General features: G+C 36.0%; 3 protein-coding genes and 1 pseudogene across 4 annotated transcripts; 3 read left to right on the forward strand and 1 right to left on the reverse strand.

Moving 5' to 3' along the window:
* Window positions 1-99: 99 nt before the first annotated feature.
* On the reverse strand, window positions 100-2,336 carry LOC133854412 (uncharacterized). 2 transcript variants are annotated; one of them, XM_062290612.1, is made up of 3 exons: window positions 2,120-2,336; window positions 1,896-1,960; window positions 100-584 (listed from the first exon to the last, which is right to left on the reverse strand). In XM_062290612.1, the coding sequence occupies exons 2-3, from the start codon at window positions 1,943-1,945 to the stop codon at window positions 350-352; spliced, it is 285 nt and encodes a 94-aa protein (XP_062146596.1). In that variant the 5' UTR covers window positions 1,946-1,960; window positions 2,120-2,336; the 3' UTR covers window positions 100-349. The 2 variants fall into 2 exon arrangements, with proteins under 2 accessions (XP_062146596.1, XP_062146605.1); XM_062290621.1 differs by having other exon boundaries at window positions 1,896-1,970.
* An 806-nt stretch (window positions 2,337-3,142) lies between these two features.
* LOC133854426 (uncharacterized) lies at window positions 3,143-8,851 on the forward strand. The gene is made up of 3 exons (XM_062290633.1): window positions 3,143-3,348; window positions 8,287-8,355; window positions 8,460-8,851. Exons 1-3 carry the CDS (start codon window positions 3,169-3,171, stop codon window positions 8,652-8,654), a joined length of 444 nt encoding a protein of 147 aa, XP_062146617.1. The 5' UTR covers window positions 3,143-3,168; the 3' UTR covers window positions 8,655-8,851.
* Window positions 8,852-12,906: 4,055 nt separating this feature from the next.
* Window positions 12,907-14,798, forward strand: LOC133854577 (caffeic acid 3-O-methyltransferase-like). Its single transcript, XM_062290841.1, has 4 exons — window positions 12,907-13,391; window positions 13,502-13,815; window positions 13,985-14,049; window positions 14,286-14,798. Exons 1-4 carry the CDS (start codon window positions 12,961-12,963, stop codon window positions 14,577-14,579), a joined length of 1,104 nt encoding a protein of 367 aa, XP_062146825.1. The 5' UTR covers window positions 12,907-12,960; the 3' UTR covers window positions 14,580-14,798.
* Window positions 14,799-17,788: 2,990 nt separating this feature from the next.
* Window positions 17,789-24,028, forward strand: LOC133854435 (uncharacterized; annotated as a pseudogene).
* Window positions 24,029-24,787: the final 759 nt, after the last annotated feature.

The following is a 24,787-nucleotide window of genomic DNA, read 5'->3' on the forward strand; positions in this document are numbered from 1 at the left end:
CTTATTTTCAAGGTGAACCGAATGTGTAGAAAGCATCTGCAGAAGCATATCTTCAACCTAACAAACCCTGCCCCATCTTCGAGTCTCCGAAGAAATCAATGAAAAATGAAGAAGATTGTGTATTAACTGATAACAGCTTTGTGGCTGATCAATAGTTAGAGTTGTACCACAAACAACTGTAGAGTGATATTTGAAGTGATGAACAAGTGAACATTTAGAAATCAAAACAAAGGAAAACAAATAATAATTCAGCAAAAAACTGTCAACAAGTATTAGTCTTTTACAGCCAAGCAAGTTGAACAAACTGATAGCTACCAAACATGAGGCATATGAAAATATAAGCTTCAGATCAGGAATCTGCAGTTGTCTCGGCAAGAGAAGCTTCAGCTGCAGAATTTTGAGCTTCTAATAGCTTCATTTGGCGTTCCGCATGTTCTCTTTCACAAGCAGTGATTCCCATGATAATATCAAGCATGGTACCAGTTGTGCCAAAGAACACAAGGGGTGCTAGAGATTTCCGTTTTATACCCACAGGAATTGCTAGCAAAGCCCCTGCCACTGAAAAAACCCATGTGCCCAGTGCGCTGCAAACATTTGACATTCAGTAACACTCATATTTCTATTAAAAACAACACTTTTCTTTTTCTGGGAAAATAGAGGATTACATAATTAAAATAAAACAAACAACACGCCAACTGCAGTAAAAGACCAGCAAGAACAATGTTACTAAAAAACAGCTGGGCCAGTAACAAAGACCAGCACAAAAAAGGATGTTCATCTACCATGTCAAAGAGAAGCTTGAGATCAACAGGTAATGTACACATTTGCTGCAATTGGGGGATTGATCCCCGGATTCTGGTATAGGTTTGTCTTTGTTTTTTCTTTGTTTGGTTTAGTTTGTTGCTGTGTGTATTGTGATTTTGAAGTCTGTTTCAAAATCTTGGTTTCTGCTGGCTTATTGCAGAATTGTATAGAGGTATAGTTGATGTTAGAAAAATTGATACTGATTCATCCAAACAAAAAAGGAAAAAAAGAAAAAGAAGAAGAAGAAGAAGAAGCTTGAGATGTGACTTTATAAAATGAAAATACTATAACTAATTTAAAGCTATATTTAAAAAAATTGCAAGGATTGGAAATAAACATTTTGACAGAATTTTCTAGTTTTCTTCCTTTCAAGAGATCATAGATGGACAAAGCAAGCAAAGCAATTGAAATGAGAAGCACCAATCTAACTCTGGAAATTATTATGTGAACTACATGGAAAGTCAACAAAATTAAACCATTAAATTTAGAATACAAAACATGGCAAAAGACGTACGTACGATAACTCAAATATGTGACAACATTATGAAAAATAATTACACAAGCCCCCCAAAACAATACTTTTAATTCATAGTACATAACACTCGTTATTACTGAAAGCAATTCAATAATTTGTGAGTCATAAGCAAAATTCCTGATTTTAGAGAAGCAGTATACTTGGTTACTTAGATTTTCAACATATGCACAGCTCAAAATATCTGAATGACATGCAGATACCTATGTGATTGACAGTAATTATCAAATAAATACAAACAGATCTTCGTTACACTTGAGCTTAATATGCTCATCAAGAATGGATAACATGACATTAAAATTTAACTCACTAAATGGGAAGAACCTGCTTCAGGATCTTCGGTTAAATAAAGATTTAGGAAAGCCTATTACACACCTCTGCGCCAAAAATTCTAAATTTCTTTCAGGTTCTGAAAAACTCCAAATAGGCTAATATCTACCAAATTTTCACACCCCATTTGCTAGTATAATAGTAAAAACCACTCATGATTCAACACCGTAACATAGCAAGACAAACAAAAAGAAAAAAAGGCAAAAAAATGTGAAAGAAAAATACTGACTTGGAAACTGAGCACTCTTCGAGGTGCTTAACATTCTCTTGGCCTCCCATTTCCCACTCTTCAACCTGTTTCACTCTTTATTGTGATTAAGAACAATCATGAAACTGTACAGCGTACGTAAACTTTGTTCTGATTATTGGAATTTCGATAACTGAAGTCGATGTAAAGAGCAGGTGAGAATTTTTTTTAAGTAATACCCAAAAGGTCAAAGCCCTCAAACCTACCAAAGCCGAAGCAAATCTCTGAAACCCCCTTTGGACCTGCGAAGTAATCTAAGGTTCGAAGCTTGTCTCGTCTGATCAAAACCCGTGTGGGAAGACGAAGAACTGAAGAAGGCACTCTCCGCTGAAGAAATGTGATTAGGGGCTCCCTCGTTTCAAGTTCAACTTCGATCCAAGACCCGGTCCGATCGCTTGAAACGCATTTTTAATATTTTATGAGTAATTCTAAATCTCACAAATTAATGGTAACTTTAAGGGGCATTTTTATGTTCTCCTTCCTTCCTACTTCTTCTCCTTCTTTTTTATTTATTTTTATATATTTTATTTATTTTATTATAAGAATTTTTTTTTGTATTTATGACCATGTAAATTCATATTATGTGGCTATGATTTTGCAAAGTTTTATACTTTGAAATATAAGGATTTTTACGCTCGTGATATTTAATTAATGAAATACTCAGATTTTTCGTTCTCTTTATCTTATTTGACCCGACAAATAATAATAATAAAAAAGCAAAAAGGATCAAATAATAATATTAGTTGTCATAAACTTTTGTATGTAAAATAAGTAACTGATAAAATTTTCTTCCAAATTGAAACTTAGGGCATGTTTGATATGTAAAATAATTATTTTATTGAAAAAAATGGGTAAATAAAAACAACTAAAATTTAATAATTACTCATATTTATTAGTTTGATTGTAACACTAAAATAGAACCTTGGAAAATGTATTTCACTGTTTGATACAACGCAAAAAATTCTATTAAGACGACATGTGTGAGAACATATCCTTAATTAAAATCACATTTATTTTAAATATATATTAATTTAATAGAAGTGAATTTGAAAGAAATTCAAAATTCTATACCTAAGGGACAAAATACTTGATTGCATAAAAAATCTTGCACCCTTTAATGGGCCTTACTTTGAAGAGAAACACGCTTGTCCCCAGCCTCCACTGTGGGCCGTGGCCAAGCCCAATGCTACCTAGCTAAGCTAAGGTTTTAATTTGCCGGAACACGAAAAGGAAAACTCAAGTCGCCTAATAAAAAATGAGAGGAATAGGAGGGCCGCTTCTATGCATTGGCGATCTGCTCAGCGATCTTGGAGAATCAGACGGCGATGCACCTCCACACCACCATGAAACCCCTCTCTCATCGTCTTCCTCTTCCATTTCCAGCCCCATTGAAACCCCTCAAGCGCAAGCCTTGGACCTCACAAAGCTCTTCCAGGTTCACTTCCCGTTCAATTTCACTGTATTAATGAATTGCCGTTCGTTTAGCTCGCAATTTTAGTGAACTTTATTCATCCCCCCTGAATTGTCAAAGTTTATGCTTATACTAGATCTTAGGGAGTGCCCATTAGGAAACTCGAACCAATTTTCCAATTACAAAGGATTCCTCTTATACGCTAGGGAAATCCAATTACAACGTTACATGGGTAACGATAAATCAGAAGATTGGTTAACGTATAAGGAACTTTTAAAGGTTATGATGCAAAATTGAAAAAATAATGGCTGGAATTTAGGGAAGCACTCTGAGATTGGTCATATGGGGTTCGTAGTTTCAGGACAAATTGCTTTCTAGTGGTCTTAAAAAAAAAAGAAAAAAAGAAGAAGAAGCTAAGTTGGTGGGTGTCAAAAGAAGAGCTGGTCTAGAATTATGTTACGTGCAGTGCAGTATTGTTGGTAGTGCAGTAGTGTTATTCTATTGGGTCATTATGTTATTGGGTTTATTTGTTTTTGTTAGAATACTAGTTGGTCACGTGTTAGTGACGGGCTCTTATGTTTATCTCTTTTATGTTGTTATTTGGGTAGGATTAGATTTATCTCTTTTAGGAGTCTTGTTGACAACATGTTAGGTTGTTGAGTTGTGAGTCATATGGAAGTCCTATTTCATGTGAGACTCTTATTGTATTCTTTTAAATAGAATTAATTCAAACATTGTGTTTGTAAGAGTCAAGAGCACTTCTAATTGCTCATAGGAGATCTAGGATTCTTCGAAAATCCTACAAATCTATCTTTCTTATTAGTTTCTCATCCCACTTTACTTATGCACGTAACAAATTATTGTCGTAAATGACCTCCAGCTTTGAAAGTTGGCTTGGAATTGTGGCAATTTATTTCTAACATTTCTATAACTTCGACACCCGTATCCCGATTTATGTTCTAATTGGGTGAAAAGCTTGTTTAGTACTGATATCTTTAGATGGTAGTCATATTAAGGTAAACTGTAGGGACCACCATCACGGAGTTGTGAAAGGGTCTAACTTGAGTAGATTTTCATTTGCCATCTGTAGCACTTAGCTAAAATGAACTGGTAGGATGGCACATTTCATCCGAGTTTTTACTTATTTGTGATTGCTTAATGTGCTTAGATTGTAAAATGAATCAAGAATCTTGATGGTGGTCTATGCACTTGAAGAGAGTTTCTTTTGACCTAGGAAGCAGGCTACTTCAAAAGGGCTATAGTATTTATGTCTGACACATATCTGACGCAGGAGAATCAACAGATGCCGAGTTGTCAGATTCTGAATTATTGTCAGTTGAAATATCTTGACAAAGAAAATCATTGCAAAAATAGTAAGAATCGGTGGAATCATGCATAATTAGGACATAATCGCACAATAGACAGTAAATCAGGCATAACTTTGGCTACAAGTATCAGAATTGTGTATAAGACCATAATACAAAAAGCTCTTTTCCGCGCGCACATCGTGGCCACAAAGCTACACTTGGTGAGCGTTGGTTTCAACCCCCAAAATTCACTGTGTTCCCTTTTGAATCACTATTTTAAGTTATTTTTTTACCATTAGGGATTTTATTTATGGATTTTGCTAGGTTTTAGCAGAATCTTTATTCTTATTTGCAGATTTGATTTTATGTAATAATTAGACTTTTGCCGTTTTGGAAAAAAGTTGGTTTGCTTAAGCTATTTAAGCTTGACTTGTGAGCTTAGTTATTCATTCCGATTTGAATAAGAATTCCAGAATTCTTAATGTTATTCTCTGTTTTCTTTGGGGCGACTAGGGTTTTCTCTTATATATTCGTTAATTTTCTATCTTCCTGAATTATCTTTTACCTTCAATCTTTAGTTCCTGCTTACAATCACACACTATCAGAACAATCTTAGTTATGCTCAGCGTCAATTAGTATTAGAGCTTAGCGTCTTTTTGGGATCATTTTTTCGTAAGTTTTCATGGCTGGTGATCGTAGCTATAGTAGGCGTGGACCAATTCCGATTGAAGGTTGTGTTAGCACCTTAGAGAGAAGGTTCCATTCCTGTACCAGCCACCGAGAAGGGCATCAATCTCTTGTCCATGTCTCGGTTCCTAGAGGAAGTAGAAGAAGGTGTGGTGTGCGCTTTGATGCTATGTGAAAAGGGTGCCAGAGAAGATGATGATGTGCCATTGGAGTTACAAGAGGTGCTGTCTGAGTTTGATGATTTGATGCCGGAGGATCTACCCTTGGTTTGCCGCTCATGAGATATTTACAACACCACATTGACTTCATGTCGGGCTCAAGCTTTCCAAACCGACTAGCTTATCGCCTCAACTCGAAGGAGTTCGAAGAGTTACTGGAGAGAGAATATATCTGAGAGAATTTGAGTTCGTGTGTTGTTCTTGCTCTCTTGGTTTCAAAGTAGGATTGATCGTGGCACATGTGTGTTGACAGTAGAGCCATCAATTAGATCACAATGAAGTACAAATTCCCGATTCCTCGTTTGGAGGACATGCTAGATTAGTTAGCGGGCTCTAAGGTCTTCTCCAAAATTGACCTCAAGAGCGGGTATCAATAGATTAGAATCAGGCTTGGAGATGAGTGAAAAATTGCGTTCAAGATGCAACATGGGCTGTGCAAGTGGATGGTTATGCCTTTTGGACTGTTTAATGTTCTTAGATGCTACAACCTTACAGGGGGGAAGTTCATCGTTGTATACTTTGACGACTTCCTCATATATGGCTTTTGTAGGACACTCACTTGGAGCACTTCAGATCGGTTTTTGAAACATTGAGGAAGGAGTGCTTGTTTATAAACCGGAAGAAGTGTTCTTTTTCTAACCGCTTACATGGCTTTCCTTTGTTTTTTAATGTCTATTGATGGTGTTCATGCAGATCAATCAAAGGTAGCAGCGATCCTAGAATGGCCTATGGCCAAGAGTCTACACGACGTCTAGAGTTTCTACGGGCCGGCATCATTCTACCGACGATTCATCTGGAATTTCAGCACCCTAATTGCCCCTACACGAAGTGTCTAAAAGGCCGAACTTTCCAGTGGTCTGAAGAGGCTGAGGCAAGTTTCTAGTTGGGAAGCAGAAGATGAAAAAAGGGGCGTGTTTTGAGAAGATTTTTGAAGTCAATCGTCATGCATCCGAAGTTGGCATTGGTGGTGTTCTGAGCCAAGATGGGCTTCCAATTGCCGTTTTCAATGAGAGGTTGCTGGGGTCCAAGAATTGAACTTCTCAACTAAGTCCTTTTGAGATAGTGTATGGGCAGAACCCATCAGGAGTACTAGATCTTGCACCCATCGTTGTATTGGTTGTTTGAGCATTAAGGTTGATGAGATGACAAATTATTTCTGAAGAGTTCATGACCAAGTGAAGAAAGCGATAGAAGATTGCAATGCCAAATATAAAGCATTGTTCGACAGCCATAAACACAAGGTAACTTTTGAAGTAGATGATTTGGTTTGGGCTATACTCACACGTGATCACTTTCCTACCGGTGAGTCTAATAAGTTGCGGGAGAGGAAGGTGGGGCCTTGTGAGGTTTTGTAGAAGATCAATGACAACGAGTACATGCTACTTCTTCCAAGTCACTTGAAGACCTTTGACATGTTCAAGGTGAACCACTTGGCTCCTTGTTTTGTTGATGCTGACAGAGACGATGTGAACTTGAGGAAGAGTTCTTTCCAACCCGAGGAGATTGATGCAAGAGAATTGCTAGATGCTGAGTTGTCAAATTTTGAATTAATGGCGCTGAAATCTTGACAGAGAATATCAACGTAAGAATGGCAATAATTGACAAAATCAGGCATAATTGGGGCAATATCGTGCAATAGGCAATAAATTGGGCATAATTTTGGCTACACGTATCAAAATCGTACATAAGACCCCAATTCAGAGAGCTATTTTTGGCGCACATGCCGTGCCCACTTAGCTACTTTCGGTGAGCGTCATTTTTGGACCCAAAATACACCTTTTTTTTCCCCCCCCTTTGAATCACTATTTTAAGTTTTTTTTTTTTTCTTCCATTTTATGAAATATTTATTTTCTCGTTTTAGTAGGGATTTTATTTCCGGATTTTGCCAGATTTTTGGCAGAATCTTTCTTTTTATTAGCAGTTTGATTTTATGTAATAATTAGACTCTTGCCGTTTTGGGCAAAAAGTCGGTTTGCTTTAGCTATTTAAGCCTGACTTCTTCTGCTTTGAAGAAGAATTCTAGTATTCTCATAGTTATTATCTGTTTTCTTTGGGGCATTTAGGGTATTGTCTTCCCTAGTCATTAATTTCTCTTTTCCTGAATTACCTTTCACCTTCAATATTCAGTTTTTGCTTACTATCACACTTTGTCAAAATAATTTTAGTTCTGCTCGGCATCAGTATCGGTCATGGATACGTCTGGATACATGTCTAATATACGTCCATGATTAAAACTTAAAATTTGAAGTCGGATACCTTTGAGACATGACATGATAACTTAGGTGATATGGTTAGGACACAGCTAGACATGATACTTACGTGATATGGTTAGTACATGGCTAGACACGATTGGGACAAAATAAAACTTTCCTAATAAAAAATGGAGTTTCAATCCTTATTTGTAGTTCTTTTGAGTTAATTATTAGAACAGGGAATCTAATAAATAACTGAAGTATTTATGGTTTATACCTCGAAGTATTGGGTCACAAACAGTAATTTGCTTTGTGTGTTGCCTGGAATGACTTGTAACTCCAGAGTAGACTAACTATGCTTTGTGTTACAAATTTGATCCTGTAAGTTTTATTTTTTCACATGTTGATTCTGAAGTAAGGTTAATCGTAGTGATTGCTGATCAGAAATGTAAGAGTTTCAAATCTACCAGAAATAATCCTTCCCAATTTTTATTTACCATGTCCAGTATATATAGATTCTACAGCAGGAAGCATCTAATTCCATTGATCTTTCTTCAGGAAGACTATGACCGCTTGAATGAGGCGCTCTCTGGCACAGACCACTCATGGACGGCTCTAACCCTAAAGGTGAAATTCGTCTGTATTGAAGGGTAGTATACGCTGTTCTATTTTATCCTTGAGAAAAAAGTGTTTTTCTTTATTCTGACCATGTTGCTAACCTTTCCCACTAGTTATGCTCTGCTCTGGAAACTGCAAACAAACTGGTCCAGTCAACCAACTCAAATGTCAGGTTGCTGTCAGAGAAGGTTGGAGAGCTGGAGAAAATAGTCAAGAGAGGAGACTGTGCCATAGCATCAGCCAAGGCCATCCATGTCTGTTTGAACCAAAAGCAAGCACCATTTAGTGGCAGTGAAAATACCAGATAATCATACCTTGTTTCATGTTCATATCAGGATCAAGGTTACTGAAAGTCAGATTTATAGATGTTTTATGTTACTTGTCAGGAGCCTACAAAACCCTCTTCTTTGTTAAAGATCAGCAGAAAAAAATGAAGGAATATAAATTGTCTATGCACCGTGAAATGTGAAACATTTTTAACATTGTGAGGCTCCCTTTGGCTACACCATATTTGTCCTCTTGCTTTGATTTCCTTTCCTCTCCTTTCTCGCACTTAAACATTGTTGGGCTCACTTTTGTTTGACTGCATATTCTCACATAGGAGCAGTGCAACCGGAGAACTGCTCCTTTGCATTCTGAATTAATAGAGGATAGAGTATGCTAAACTCAGCATAGATGTACGTGGGATGGATGCCAAAATACAAATAAGCATTTTTTGTACGAATAATATGTTTTTTTGTAAAGTAATTTTACATGTACATTAAGTGTCTATCAAATAACTTTTAAAATTATCATTAGGCGTGTAATTTGATTAAATAATAATTTTAATTCAATGATAATTTTAAAAATCACTTTATTTTTTGATGGACAGTTAATATACACGTAGAATCACTCATCTTCATATATTACGAAGAATAAATTCGTTGGATGGCTTTGTCAACCCAGCACAAAAATCAAAATACAATCATTCAATTCATTAAATCCCCACCTAATTAAGCTAATGGCAACGTGCCCTTGAGAGCAAATCTCCGTTTAAGTGCCATGGAATGGACAAAAATTCCACCGAATGGACCCCACCTACTATAAATCAATGGACTATTTAGCCAAACATTAATTTTGTTAGCCAAATTAAATGTATGAATTCCACGGCGCACAATCAATCGACCAATGTTGTGCGAGGAAGGTTGGTAGTTGGCTCACTTTTCATATTATTGTGTATACCTAACTTACATTGTTAGGAATTTAGATCAATAATATTAGCCCTGATACCCCCTCTTTTTATTAAAAAATGTTTGTTTAATAAAAAGTGGGGGGTGGGCCACAAATCATTTCCCCAATAATATTGTTGTTAAAAAAAAACAAAAAAAATCAATAATATTGCATGGGGTGCAATAAGTTTTTTTTTTTTTTTTTTTAGAGAGTTCATTTTAAATGAATAGTCTAGTTTGGAGTAATATTAAAAGTCACACTTTTGTCATACTTGTGTACGTCTCTCTAAAAATGACGTAGCTTTTAAAATCACCATTGAACTTGTGATTAATCACTAATAAATTTTGATCAAGTGGTGATTTTAAAACTCACATCATTCTTAAAGGGACACAAAAGTGATAAAAGAATGACTTATAGAATTACTCACTTCTTAGCCAGTTTGTGCTAGCAATGTAAATAACAAAAGAAAGTGAGTTGGGTGGTTTGGTGCGAAAAGGGAGTGGTTTGGCTACCCTAACCCTCAAAAGGCCAATTCAGCCATGCCTGAACGACCCACCTCGAACCACCTAACTAAAATTATTTATTTACGTATTGTTGTCACGATGTGAACCGTTCGTTTAAAATGAACAATCTAAAAAGAACCTATTGCACCCCAAATATAATTAGAAGTTGGAAGGCAATTTTTAAATAATCTATGATTAAGAAAACATGAATTTTTGGAATCCATTCTGATGATGGTTATCTTCCTCTAGGTAGATCAGGATTCATCTGCCCAATAAGTTGTGCTGTATCCATATTGATCACGGTTTGTTCTCTCATATACACTAAAACTTTTTTCATAATTTATGGTCTCATAAGGTAAGCTCTTTATCAAAATTCCAACAACTTCCATTATAATGCAGGCCATGAGAGATAATCTCTCACATCAAACTATTTAGGCCGTGAGAGATAACTTCTCACACCGAACTATGCAGGCCGTGAGGAATAACCTCTCACACCTGACTAACCTCCGTCCTATATATCGTCCATTATGACAGATCTATGGAGAAGAAAACTCTTATGCAAAGCAAAAATACAATCAGCAAACAACAGCAGTGGCCATGGAGGAGATGAACGGCACAATACAGAGGTAGATACACAATGGATAAGCCAAAATTGCTGATCTGATTGGAGAACACTTGTAAATAAAATAAAAAATCAGAATAAGAAAAAGAGGGTAGGAGCGGGGAGTAGAAAGGGAAATGGAGGAGGGATCAAATCTGTTCCCTCCTACTATTAGATAAGTTTTTTTTAGAGTTTTTTCTCTAAAGCCGGTTGAGAAACAATGAATATACTTGCCTTTTTTTTTTTTTCTTTTTTTTTTTTTTTTTCCCTGAATGTGAATAATGAGACTTTCAATTTGTAATTACATTTACAATGATTGAGAGCTTTAGTTAGAAACTATTTATTAAATTTTTACCATATTAAAGTCTTAAAATTTGTTTTGGAAATAACATTTATTGTACAATTATTAAGTGAGGGTCTTAATTAAATAATATTTTATTAACTTTTTACCACATTAAAACCTCAATGTGTCTTGGTGTAGAGTTGATATGTGGTAATGTGATGTAGAAATAACACATCCAAAAATAAAGAAAGTAAAAATAAAAGTTGCAACGTGAGCAAAGGTGATCAAGAGTTGTGCCTTAGTGTGGCGATGTATCACATCTTATATCTCATACCGAAAGTAGGTGCTGTTCATGATTGAACTGATACGTTTGATTCGATAAGTTTGGTCTTATTTTATTATTATTATTTTTATACTAGATGCGTAAATAAACTATTAAATTTATAAAATTATATGTAAATTTTACAAATCCAATAATAAATTTTTATTTAAAAAACAAATATATGTAAAAGAATGTCACAAAACACGTTTAACTTGATTGTACACTATGGTGATAATTTTCCAAGCCTCTTATATGGAATCCTCGGTTCCCTCAACTTCAAGAATATCTTGTACGTACGTATACCGATAGGGAAGGTACTATTGTCACCGTACAGTAGGTAGATGCGGTCACTTCTCTTTCGACCAAGCTAATTAATTAAGGGTATATTTGGTGTTACGACTTTATAGGTAAAAAATGTCATTTTAAATTAAATTGTAAAAAATGAATCATTTAAAAATTATATTTTAAAAAATTGTGATTTGAAAATGTAAAAAATTATTTTTTCAAAACATAGGTAAGTAAATGTTTTTATTAAAACGAAAAATTTTATAAGTTAACTTATGATTTTAAAAGACCAAATTGTAAATTTGCTAAACGTTTAACTGCTTTTTAAAAAATCACATTTTAAAATGATACATTTTAAAATTGTTATTTTTAAATCGAAAATTTTAAAATCTCAAACCCAAACAAACGTAATTAGAACTCCTTGCCTATTAATGAGGTACAATTAAGGTGAAATTTGTGCACTCTACTCATAAATATGTATACCTAACTTACATTGTTAGGTATTCATGTCTTTATGGTATTATTGCAAGGGTGTAATAGCCTAGTAGGCCACGGGTTATATACCTAACTTACATTGTTAGGAATTCACGTCCTTATGGTATTATTGCAAGGGTGTAATAGCCTAGTAGGCCACAGGTTATATACCTAACTTCCATCGTTAGGGATTCATGTCCTTATGGTTTTATTGCAAGGGTAGTGATTGGGGGGGGGGGGGGACCATTGACCGGGTCCCTCCCCCTTTATATTAAAAAACCCTCTTTTAATTCAAAAGAAGGAATAAAATAATATAAAAAACAAAAAGTGGATTAAAAGTGGGTTTTTTAATATAAAAGGGGGGAGGGAGCTGGTCAATGGTCTCCCCCCAATCACTACCTTTATTGCAAGGGTGTAATAGCCTAGTAGGCCACGGGTTAACTTGTACAAGAGTTGTACAATAATAATTTCTCTTGCGGCATATCTTGTGGAGTTTACAAAATCTTGTAATTTTTAGAAAGTCTTGTAATTTTTTTAGAAAGTCTAGTAATTTTTTAGAAAATTTTGTAATTTTTTTTTTCTATATATATTATGGCCTTATAAGGCCCCAACAAGGAGAATTTTTTTCACCCAAGAAAAGTTTTCATCCCTCAAAAAAAAAAAAAATAAATAAATAAATTGAACTATATATATATATATATGTAGAAAGTTAGTCTTTATAATAGTAGATGAAGAAAAGTCTTTTTTCACCCAAGAAAAGTTTTTTTTTTTTTTTTTTTTTTTATATAAACAAAAATCGTAGATAATACGACGTACGTACATGGGATCCCCTGCTTATAAATAAGCTAAGAGACGTGCTATTTTTTTGTCTTGTTGTCCAACTCTTTTTCAATATTCTCTACAAATAAATCTAAGAATATATATCGAGTGATCGAGAATGGAGTGTACGGGAAAGCAGACAAGTCACGATCATAAGCACAGGATTGAGGAAGAAGATGAAGCAATCACGTATGCTGGCGTGTTAAGTAGCTCTTTCATTTTACCAATGGTGTTGAATGCCTGCATAGAGCTCAACGTGCTTGAGATCATTAACAAAGCAGGCCCTGATGCTCAACTCCCGCCCTCTGCTATCGCTTCTCACCTTCCAACCGGCCGCAATCCTGATGCGCCATTTGTGCTTGACCGCATGCTGCATCTCCTTGCTAGCTACTCTCTTCTCACTTGCTCTGTCCACACTCTCGAGGATGGCAAGGTTCAGAGACGTTACGGCCTCACGCTTGCCGGAAAGTGTTTTATTAGAAGCGTAGATAGAGGGTCACTCGCCCCGTTTTCACTCCTCTCTCGCTGCCAGGCTATCACGAATATGGGGTACGTGCGTGTAATATATTGGGGTTTGCTTATATATATATATAGTTCAATACACGGTAGGTACAGGCAAAATTAATGAATGATTTTTTTGTGGGTCGATCTCTTGTTAGTTTCCACTTGAAGGACGCGGTGCTTGAAGGTGGCTTTACATTCGAGAAAGCCCATGGAATGTCGATCTATCAGTACAACAGTGTAAAAGATCCTACATTCGGAGAGGCTTTTGATGAGGCAATGGCTCAACACTCCACCCTTATCACGAAACAAATTCTCAAAAAATACAAGGGTTTTGAGGGCCTATCATCATTAGTTGATGTTGGTGGTGGAATCGGCACTACCCTCAACTTGATCATCTCTCAGTACCCTTCCATTAAGGGCATTAACTTCGATGTGTCTGAAGTATTAAGGAATGCCCGATCTTATAATGGTGCGTATATATATATAGAATAATGCATGACTCATATATGCTCTATATATAAGGAAAAAATTGATCAAGTATTTGTGCAATTGAATATATATATATATATATTATAGTGGCTTCAACCAAATTCCTAGCTCACTTCCGAAATCAATAACCAAATTTCCATCACATGCAGGCATAGAGCACGTTGCGGGCAATGTGTTTGAAGAAGTTCCAAAAGGCGGTGCCATAATGTTGAAGGTGAGTTTCATCTTTCTTTCTGTGGAGCCGGCCTGGTCAACGTTTTCCTTTAAATTGAGTGTTGTTTTGAACATATATGATCAGTTTAATATATATATTTGAGTTGGGAGAATTTTCTGTGAAAACTTTGTTCGGAATCTAAACCTATATGCATGAAGCTGGTTAATTAGGCACGTAGATCAGTAATGAAATTAAAATTCATTTTGTAACTTCTCTAGCTATGGATGTAATGACAGCAAATAATTCATAACTGGGAAGATGAGGAATGCTTGAAAATACTAAGGAATTGCTACAAAGCGGTGCCGGAGAAGGGAAAGGTAATTGTGATTGATCCATTTGTGCCTGTGGCTCCTGAGACAACCCTCTTGGGTAGGTTTGCTTCCCAGTATGACAATCTTATGTTTTGTGAGCTTGGAGGAAAGGAGAGGACGGAGAATGAGTTCAAGGCCTTGGCAATAGCAGCTGGGTTTTCACAGTCCCGAGTTGCGTGCTCTGCTTGTGGTTATTGGGTGCTGGAGTTGAAGAAATAAGTACTCAATATATATATACGTACTCCTTCACTATCTTTGGGAACATGAAAATAAGTGCATGCGGTAGAAGTAAAAATACAATTATTCCAGAACGTGTAATGTGTTTGATAAGTCCCACATAAATAAAAAAGAAGTTTATTTTACAATTTAGCTACACGTGTTAGGATGTAATTGAGACTTTTAAATAAAAATAAGGTGGTTAAGTGATGAATTTTCTTTGTGATGTTGTGTAATAATTAAGTGCGACAGCTACAGAAATAAAAATACAACTATACCCTTTTTCCTTTTAATAAAATTTTAACACTTTTATTACTCAATCAGTAAAATAAAATAGATTGTTCTAATAAAACAATATCACAAATACAATCAGACATTTCTTCCATCTAAACCTGATTTATGATATGTTTAACAAAAGCCTTAACTAAATCATGCATGCGTCGCATTATTAATTAGCAATTCTATTAATACGTAAAATCTGTGAACTAAAAAGCGAATTTTAAACTATGCGAGTATGTTCCGTACGCCCATTTGACTTGTCCGCATTAGCTTCTTAATTTACCTTATAATAACCTTCTAGAGGGGTGCTTTTTACGTTACGTGGATCCCACTTTTAGTCTCTGTTGGAAATACAGACTTGGTCAAATTTTCCTTCTTGTACTCGTATGATACAATTGCACCCGTGAGCATGTAATGTGCTGAAATTAACGGGAAAAAAAAAAAAAAAAGGTGTGCCATATGTCGTTATATAAATTGCACTAGCTATAACATATTCTATATACCCTGAAAAAAATTACACTGACATACTCTAGGTCAAGATTTCTTCAAGAGTATCATTATGTTTTTGTAACTTGGTTTATGATCATTAATTTAAAATATGCTTTTTTTTTTCTTCATGATTACTTCAAGGGTATCATTTTTTTTTACAACTGTGTTACTTTGTGATAAATAACTAAAAATATTTTTTTTGGAGAAATTAATTTAAAAATGTTTACATATTGGATCCCGAGAATATCTATTAGTTAGCTAGGGGGATTGCTTTGAAGGTATAATTTGCATTTGTAAGTTATATAAGGTTGTGTAAAGACATTTTACACTACTAAAGGTATGAAATGATCGGTGTTCCCTAGCATACCCTATAAGGTGACTCTAATAGGTAAACACACATCATGTCAAATAGAACCATTACAAAAGACATCGTTCTTGTTTTCAAGAACGTTGGTTTTACTCAAGAAATCTAAGAAAACTCATAGACAAGTTTAACTATTTTTCATGAATAATTAGATTGGAATCTTGAAAACAAAACATTTTAACATGGGTTTTGAGATCCTCTAGCCTTTAACAATCATCAAACATATCTAGAAAATCTTAAGAACTTCAATAACACTACATGGTTTTTGGAGAGGATTTTGATCAAACCATAAGATAGAATTTAGCTAGACATGAATTAAGCTAAAAGCATGAAATTAAAGGAAAACAGTAAAGAAATAAGAAAGAAATGAAGAACAACAACTATATTTAACTTCTACAATTCGGATTACAAGAAAATAAAGAAAAAGAAAAGCAAACTAAGCTAGAAAATTGAAGAACAAGGAAGAAAATACAAAAGGAACAAGCTCTCTGGATTTAGGTTCAGAGAGTTGCATCAAAGAAACTTAAAAGCAAGAAAATTAAGTTGATACACCTGAGCAAATCCAAAATTCCCAAAAGATGCATGTTCTAACCTAAAACCCTAATCTCATATATATAGAGTTTTAATTTACAAGGGACTCATCAATGATCAATTCTAACCGCACAAACAGAGCTGGTCGCCGTTTATATCTGTCCATCGACTGAAAGTCGATCGATTGAATTATTGGCTGTACAAATAATCGATCGATTGAAATGCCTTGGACGATTTCAGGATCAGCCTCGAACTTTAGAAATGACCAAATTGCCCTTGATGTATTTCCAGGTCTAATTCAAATGTTTTGAACTAGATTTCCACTAAGACCTGAAAATAAGACAAAACACAAAACTACAATAAAACGTTATATATACAACATGAACTAGGTCTAACAAATGCAAATTAAGGGGTCTTGAATTAAATAATTCAAGACTTATCACACCCCCAAACTTACATAATGCTAGTCCCTAGCATTACAACTATAAATTAAAATATAAACAACAATCTACATCCTCTTTTGTGGGAAACGCGATTGCATTTGGCACATGCAACAAGCCTTTTAAACCCTTAGGCTACCCTAGTGGACGAGTGAAGTCTCGTGAAGGTTTAGCAGAAATGCTATCTACAAACATTATCTTTACAAAATATACATGTTACCTAATAGAAAGAAGCTCTCTGGTTCAAGTTCAACTTCGATCCAAGACCCGGTCCGATCGCTTGAAACGCATTTTTAATATTTTATGAGTAATTCTAAATCTCACAAATTAATGGTAACTTTAAGAGGCATTTTTATGTTCTCCTTCCTTCTTACTTCTACTCCTTCTTTTTTATTTATTTTTATATATTTTTTTTTATTTTATTATAAGAATTTTATTTGCATTTATGACCATGTAAATTCATACTATGTGGCTATGATTTTGTTGAGTTTTATACTTTGGAATGTAAGGATTTTTACGCTCGTGATATTTAATCAAGGAAATACTCAGATTTTTTATTCTCCTTATCTTATTTGACCTGACAAAAAAAAAAGCAAAAAGCAAAAAGAATCAAATAATAATATTAGTTGTCATAAACTTTTGTATGTAAAATAAGTAACTGATAAAATTTTCTTCCAAATTGAAACTTAGGGCATGTTTGATATGTAAAATAATTATTTTATTGAAAAAAATGAGTAAATAAAAACAACTAAAATTTAATAATTACTCATATTTATTAGTTTGATTGTAACACTAAAATAGAACCTTGAAAATGTATTTTACTGTTTGATACAACGCAAAAAAGTCTATTAAGACGACATGTGTGAGAACATATCCTTAATTAAAATCACATTTATTTTAAATATATATTAATTTAATAGAAGTGAATTTGAAAGAAATTCAAAATTCTATACCTAAGGGACAAAATACTTGATTGCATAAAAAATCTTGCACCCTTTAATGGGCCTTACTTTGAAGAGAAACACGCTTGTCCCCAGCCTCCAATGTCGGCCGTGCTCAAGCCCAATGCTACCCAGCTAAGCTAAGGTTTTAATTTGCCGGAACACGAAAAGGAAAACTCAAGTCGCCTAATAAAAAATGAGAGGAATAGGAGGGCCGCTTCTATGCATTGGCGATCTGCTCAGCGATCTTGGAGAATCAGACGGCGATGCACCTCCACACCACCATGAAACCCCTCTCTCATTGTCTTCCTCTTCCATTTCCAGAAACCCCTCAAGCGCAAGCCTTGGACCTCACAAAGCTCTTCCAGGTTCACTTCCCGTTCAATTTCACTGTATTAATGAATTGCCGTTCGTTTAGCTCGCAATTTTAGTGAACTTTATTCATCCCCCCTGAATTGTCAAAGTTTATGCTTATACTAGATCTTAGGGAGTGCCCATTAGGAAACTCGAACCAATTTTCCAATTACAAAGGATTCCTCTTATACGCTAGGGAAATCCAATTACAACGTTACATGGGTAACGATAAATCAGAAGATTGGTTAACGTATAAGGAACTTTTAAAGGTTATGATGCAAAATTGAAAAAATAATGGCTGGAATTTAGGGAAGCACTCTGAGCTTGGTCATATGGGGTTCGTAGTTTCAGGACAAATTGCTTTCTAGTGGTCTTAAAAAAAAAAGAAAAAAAGAAGAAGAAGCTAAGTTGGTGGGTGTCAAAAGAAGAGCTGGTCTAGAATTATGTTACGTGCAGTGCAGTATTGTTGGTAGTGCAGTAGTGTTATTCTATTGGGTCATTATGTTATTGGGTTTATTTGTTTTTGTTAGAATACTAGTTGGTCACGTGTTAGTGACGGGCTCTTATGTTTATCTCTTTTATGTTGTTATTTGGGTAGGATTAGATTTATCTCTTTTAGGAGTCTTGTTGACAACATGTTAGGTTGTTGAGTTGTGAGTCATATGGAAGTCCTATTTCATGTGAGACTCTTATTGTATTCTTTTAAATAGAATTAATTCAAACATTGTGTTTGTAAGAGTCAAGAGCACTTCTAATTGCTCATAGGAGATCTAGGATTCTTCAAAAATCCTACAAATCTATCTTTCTTATTAGTTTCTCATCCCACTTTACTTATGCACGTAACAAATTATTGTCGTAAATGACCTCCAGCTTTGAAAGTTGGCTTGGAATTGTGGCAATTTATTTCTAACATTTCTATAACTTCGACACCCGTATCCCGATTTATGTTCTAATTGGGTGAAAAGCTTGTTTAGTACTGATATCTTTAGATGGTAGTCATATTAAGGTAAACTGTAGGGACCACCATCACGGAGTTGTGAAAGGGTCTAACTTGAGTAGATTTTCATTTGCCATCTGTAGCACTTAGCTAAAATGAACTGGTAGGATGGCACATTTCATCCGAGTTTTTACTTATTTGTGATTGCTTAATGTGCTTAGATTGTAAAATGAATCAAGAATCTTGATGGTGGTCTATGCACTTGAAGAGAGTTTCTTTTGACCTAGGAAGCAGGCTACTTCAAAAGGGCTATAGTATTTATGTCTGACACATATCTGACGCAGGAGAATCAACAGATGCCGAGTTGTCAGATTCTGAATTATTGGCAGTTGAAATATCTTGACAAAGAAAATCATTGCAAAAATAGTAAGAATCGGTGGAATCATGCATAATTAGGACATAATCGCACAATAGACAGTAAATCAGGCATAACTTTGGCTACAAGTATCAGAATTGTGTATAAGACCATAATACAAAAAGCTCTTTTCCGCGCGCACATCGTGGCCACAAAGCTACACTTGGTGAGCGTTGGTTTCAACCCCCAAAATTCACTGTGTTCCCTTTTGAATCACTATTTTAAGTTTTTTTTTTTACCATTAGGGATTTTATTTATGGATTTTGCTAGGTTTTAGCAGAATCTTTATTCGTATTTGCAGATTTGATTTTATGTAATAATTAGACTTTTGCCGTTTTGGAAAAAAGTTGGTTTGCTTAAGCTATTTAAGCTCGACTTGTGAGCTTAGTTATTCATTCCGATTTGAATAAGAATTCCAGAATTCTTAATGTTATTCTCTGTTTTCTTTGGGGCGACTAGGGTTTTCTCTTATATATTCGTTAATTTTCTATCTTCCTGAATTATCTTTTACCTTCAATCTTTAGTTCCTGCTTACAATCACACGCTATCAGAACAATCTTAGTTATGCTCAGCGTCAATTAGTATTAGAGCTTAGCGTCTTTTTGGGATCGTTTTTTCGTAAGTTTTCATGGCTGGTGGTCGTAGCTATAGTAGGCGTGGACCAATTCCGATTGAAGGTTGTGTTAGCACCTTAGAGAGAAGGTTCCATTCCTGTACCAGCCACCGAGAAGGGCATCAATCTCTTGTCCATGTCCTGGTTCCTAGAGGAAGTAGAAGAAGGTGTGGTGTGCGCTTTGATGCTATGTGAAAAGGGTGCCAGAGGAGATGATGATGTGCCATTGGAGTTGCAAGAGGTGCTGTCTGAGTTTGATGATTTGATGCCGGAAGATCTACCCTTGGTTTGCCGCTCATGAGATATTTACAACACCACATTGACTTCATGTCGGGCTCAAGCTTTCCAAACCGACTAGCTTATCGCCTCAATTCGAAGGAGTTCGAAGAGTTACTGGAGAGAGAATATATCTGAGAGAATTTGAGTTCGTGTGTTGTTCTTGCTCTCTTGGTTTCAAAGTAGGATTGATCGTGGCACATGTGTGTTGACAGTAGAGCCATCAATTAGATCACAATGAAGTACAAATTCCCGATTCCTCGTTCGGAGGACATGCTAGATTAGTTAGCGGGCTCTAAGGTCTTCTCCAAAATTGACCTCAAGAGCGGGTATCAATAGATTAGAATCAGGCTTGGAGATGAGTGAAAAATTGCGTTCAAGATGCAACATGGGCTGTACAAGTGGATGGTTATGCCTTTTGGACTGTTTAATGTTCTTAGATGTTACAACCTTACAGGGGGGAAGTTCATCGTTGTATACTTTGACGACTTCCTCATATATGGCTTTTGTAGGACACTCATTTGGAGCACTTCAGATCGGTTTTTGAAACATTGAGGAAGGAGTGCTTGTTTATAAACCGGAAGAAGTGTTCTTTTTCTAACTGTGACGTCCCACATCATCTGGGAATGAGGATGTGCTTATATGTATAAATGCACCATTTATGACACAACGCGTTTTAAAACCGTGATGGCAATGAACCTATCAGAACTCCGCAGTTAAGCGAGCCGATGTGAGAGCAATCCCATGGGTGACCTCCTGGGAAGTCTGATATGGGGAGCCAAAAGCGGACAGTATTGTGTCATTGGGGGTGGGTCGTTACAAATGGTATCAGAGCCATTGCCCAGCTTGAGATGGTGGGAGCGTGCACAAGCCCAATGAGGGACGCCAGCGGGGACGCTGGGTCCAAAGAGGGGGTGATTGTGACGTCCCACATCGTCTGGGAATGAGGATGTGCTTATATGTATAAATGCACCATTTATGACACAACGCGTTTTAAAGCCGTGATGGCAATGAACCTATCAGAACTCCGCAGTTAAGCGAGCCGCTGCGAGAGCAATCCCATGGGTGACCTCCTGGGAAGTCTGATATGGGGAGCCAAAAGCGGACAGTATTGTGTCATTGGGGGTGGGTCGTTACACTAACCGCTTACATGGCTTTCCTTTGTTTTTTAATGTCTATTGATGGTGTTCATGCAGATCAATCAAAGGTAGCAGCGATCCTAGAATGGCCTATGGCCAAGAGTCTACACGACGTCTAGAGTTTCTACGGGCCGGCATCATTCTACCGACGATTCATCTGGAATTTCAGCACCCTAATTGCCCCTACACGAAGTGTCTAAAAGGCCGAACTTTCCAGTGGCTTGAAGAGGCTGAAGCAAGTTTCTAGTTGGGAAGCAGAAGATGAAAAAAGGGGCGTGTTATGAGAAGATTTTTGAAGTCAATCGTCATGCATCTGAAGTTGGCATTGGCGGTGTTCTGAGCCAAGAGGGGCTTCCAATTGCCGTTTTCAATGAGAGGTTGCTGGGGTCCAAGAATTGAACTTCTCAACTAAGTCCTTTTGAGATAGTGTATGGGCAGAACTCATCAGGAGTACTAGATCTTGCACCCATCGTTGTATTGGTTGTTTGAGCATTAAGGTTGATGAGATGACAAATTATTTCTGAAGAGTTCATGACCAAGTGAAGAAAGCGATAGAAGATTGCAATGCCAAATATAAAGCACTGTTCGACAGCCATAAACACAAGGTAACTTTTGAAGTAGATGATTTGGTTTGGGCTATACTCACACGTGATCACTTTCCTACCGGTGAGTCTAATAAGTTGCGAGAGAGGAAGGTGGGGCCTTGTGAGGTTTTGTAGAAGATCAATGACAACGAGTACATGCTACTTCTTCCAAGTCATTTGAAGACCTTTGACATGTTCAAGGTGAACCACTTGGCTCCTTGTTTTGTTGATGCTGATAGAGACAATGTGAACTTGAGGAAGAGTTCTTTCCAACCCGAGGAGATTTATGCAAGAGAATTGCTAGATGCTGAGTTGTCAAATTTTGAATTAATGGCGCTGAAATCTTGACAGAGAATATCAACGTAAGAATGGCAATAATTGACAAAATCAGGCATAATTGGGGCAATATCGTGCAATAGGCAATAAATTGGGCATAATTTTGGCTACACGTATCAAAATCGTACATAAGACCCCAATTCAGAGAGCTATTTTTGGCGCACATGCCGTGCCCACTTAGCTACTTTCGGTGAGCGTCATTTTTGGACCCAAAATACACCTTTTTTTCCCCCCTCTGAATCACTATTTTAAGTTTTTTTTTTTTTCTTCCATTTTATGAAATATTTCTTTTCTCGTTTTAGTAGGGATTTTATTTCCGGATTTTGCCAGATTTTTGGCAGAATCTTTCTTTTTATTAGCAGTTTGATTTTATGTAATAATTAGACTCTTGCCGTTTTGGGCAAAAAGTCGGTTTGCTTTAGCTATTTAAGCCTGACTTCTTCTGCTTTGAAGAAGAATTCTAGTATTCTCATAGTTATTCTCTTGTTTTCTTTGGGGCATTTAGGGTATTGTCTTCCCTAGTCATTAATTTCTCTTTTCCTGAATTACCTTTCACCTTCAATATTCAGTTTTTGCTTACTATCACACGTTGTCAAAATAATTTTAGTTCTGCTCGGCATCGGTATCGGTCATGGATACGTCTGGATACATGTCTAATATGCGTCCATGATTAAAACTTAAAATTTGAAGTCGGATACCTTTGAGACATGACATGATAACTTAGGTGATATGGTTAGGACACAGCTAGACATGATACTTACGTGATATGGTTAGTACATGGCTAGACACGATTGGGACAAAATAAAACTTTCCTAATAAAAAATGGAGTTTCAATCCTTATTTGTAGTTCTTTTGAGTTAATTATTAGAACTGGGAATCTAATAAATAACTGAAGTATTTATGGTTTATACCTCGAAGTATTGGGTCACAAACAGTAATTTGCTTTGTGTGTTGCCTGGAATGACTTGTAACTCCAGAGTAGACTAACTATGCTTTGTGTTACAAATTTGATCCTGTAAGTTTTATTTTTTCACATGTTGATTCTGAAGTAAGGTTAATCGTAGTGATTGCTGATCAGAAATGTAAGAGTTTCAAATCTACCAGAAATAATCCTTCCCAATTTTTATTTACCATGTCCAGTATATATAGATTCTACAGCAGGAAGCATCTAATTCCATTGATCTTTCTTCAGGAAGACTATGACCGCTTGAATGAGGCGCTCTCTGGCACAGACCACTCATGGACGGCTCTAACCCTAAAGGTGAAATTCGTCTGTATTGAAGGGTAGTATACGCTGTTCTATTTTATCCTTGAGAAAAAAGTGTTTTTCTTTATTCTGACCATGTTGCTAACCTTTCCCACTAGTTATGGTCTGCTCTGGAAACTGCAAACAAACTGGTCCAGTCAACCAACTCAAATGTCAGGTTGCTGTCAGTGAAGGTTGGAGAGCTGGAGAAAATAGTCAAGAGAGGAGACTCTGCCATAGCATCAGCCAAGGCCATCCATGTCTGTTTGAACCAAAAGCAAGCACCATTTAGTGGCAGTGAAAATACCAGATAATCATACCTTGTTTCATGTTCATATCAGGATCAAGGTTACTGAAAGTCAGATTTATAGATGTTTTATGTTACTTGTCAGGAGCCTACAAAACCCTCTTCTTTGTTAAAGATCAGCAGAAAAAATGAAGGAATATAAATTGTCTATGCACCGTGAAATGTGAAACGTTTTTAACATTGTGAGGCTCCCTTTGGCTACACCATATTTGTCCTCTTGCTTTGATTTCCTTTCCTCTCCTTTCTCGCACTTAAACATTGTTGGGCTCACTTTTGTTTGACTGTATATTCTCACATAGGAGCAGTGCAACCGGAGAACTGCTTCTTTGCATTCTGAATTAATAGAGGATAGAGTATGCTAAACTCAGCATAGATGTACGCAGGATGGATGCCAAAATACAAATAAGCATTTTTTGTATGAATAATACGTTTTTTGTAAAGTAATTTTACATGTCTATCAAATGACTTTTAAAATTATCATTAGGCGTGTGATTTGATTAAATGATAATTTTAATCCAATGATAATTTTAAAAGTCACTTTATTTTTTTATGGACACTTAATATACACGTAGAATGACTCACCTTCATATATTACGAAGAATAAATTCGTTGGATGGCCTTGTCAACCCAGCACAAAAATCAAAATACAATCATTCAATTCATTAAATCCCCACCTAAGCTACTGGCAACGTGCCCTTGAGAGCAAATCTCCGTTAAGTGCCATGGAATGGACAAAAATTCCACCGAATGGACCCCAGCTACTATAAATTAAGAGTAGCGATTCACTACCACCTAAATATACAATTTTTCATCACCTTGTCTATGTGGCAAGGTGGTCCCCCACTTTAATTTATTTTTAAAAAGTAAAAAAACTCAAAAAATAGTGGGGGATCATCTTGCCACATAGGCAAGGTGGTGAAAAGTTGTATATTTAGGTGGCATTGAATCATTATTCATAAA

This window comes from Alnus glutinosa, chromosome 1 (genome assembly GCF_958979055.1).
Source record: "Alnus glutinosa chromosome 1, dhAlnGlut1.1, whole genome shotgun sequence".
In the NCBI taxonomy this organism is placed as follows: Eukaryota; Viridiplantae; Streptophyta; class Magnoliopsida; order Fagales; family Betulaceae; genus Alnus; species Alnus glutinosa.

Coding starts and splice junctions, on each gene's coding strand:
- LOC133854412 (XM_062290612.1), bottom strand. CDS start 1,945: ATGGGAGGCCAAGAGAATGTTAAGCACCTCGAAGAGTGCTCAGTTTCC. Junction 585..1,895: donor GAAGAGTGCTCAGTTTCCAA/GTCAGTATTTTT, acceptor AAATGTTTGCAG/CGCACTGGGCACATGGGTTT.
- LOC133854426 (XM_062290633.1), top strand. CDS start 3,169: ATGAGAGGAATAGGAGGGCCGCTTCTATGCATTGGCGATCTGCTCAGC. Junction 3,349..8,286: donor ACCTCACAAAGCTCTTCCAG/GTTCACTTCCCG, acceptor ATCTTTCTTCAG/GAAGACTATGACCGCTTGAA. Junction 8,356..8,459: donor GGACGGCTCTAACCCTAAAG/GTGAAATTCGTC, acceptor CTTTCCCACTAG/TTATGCTCTGCTCTGGAAAC.
- LOC133854577 (XM_062290841.1), top strand. CDS start 12,961: ATGGAGTGTACGGGAAAGCAGACAAGTCACGATCATAAGCACAGGATT. Junction 13,816..13,984: donor GAATGCCCGATCTTATAATG/GTGCGTATATAT, acceptor CATCACATGCAG/GCATAGAGCACGTTGCGGGC. Junction 14,050..14,285: donor GCGGTGCCATAATGTTGAAG/GTGAGTTTCATC, acceptor ATGTAATGACAG/CAAATAATTCATAACTGGGA.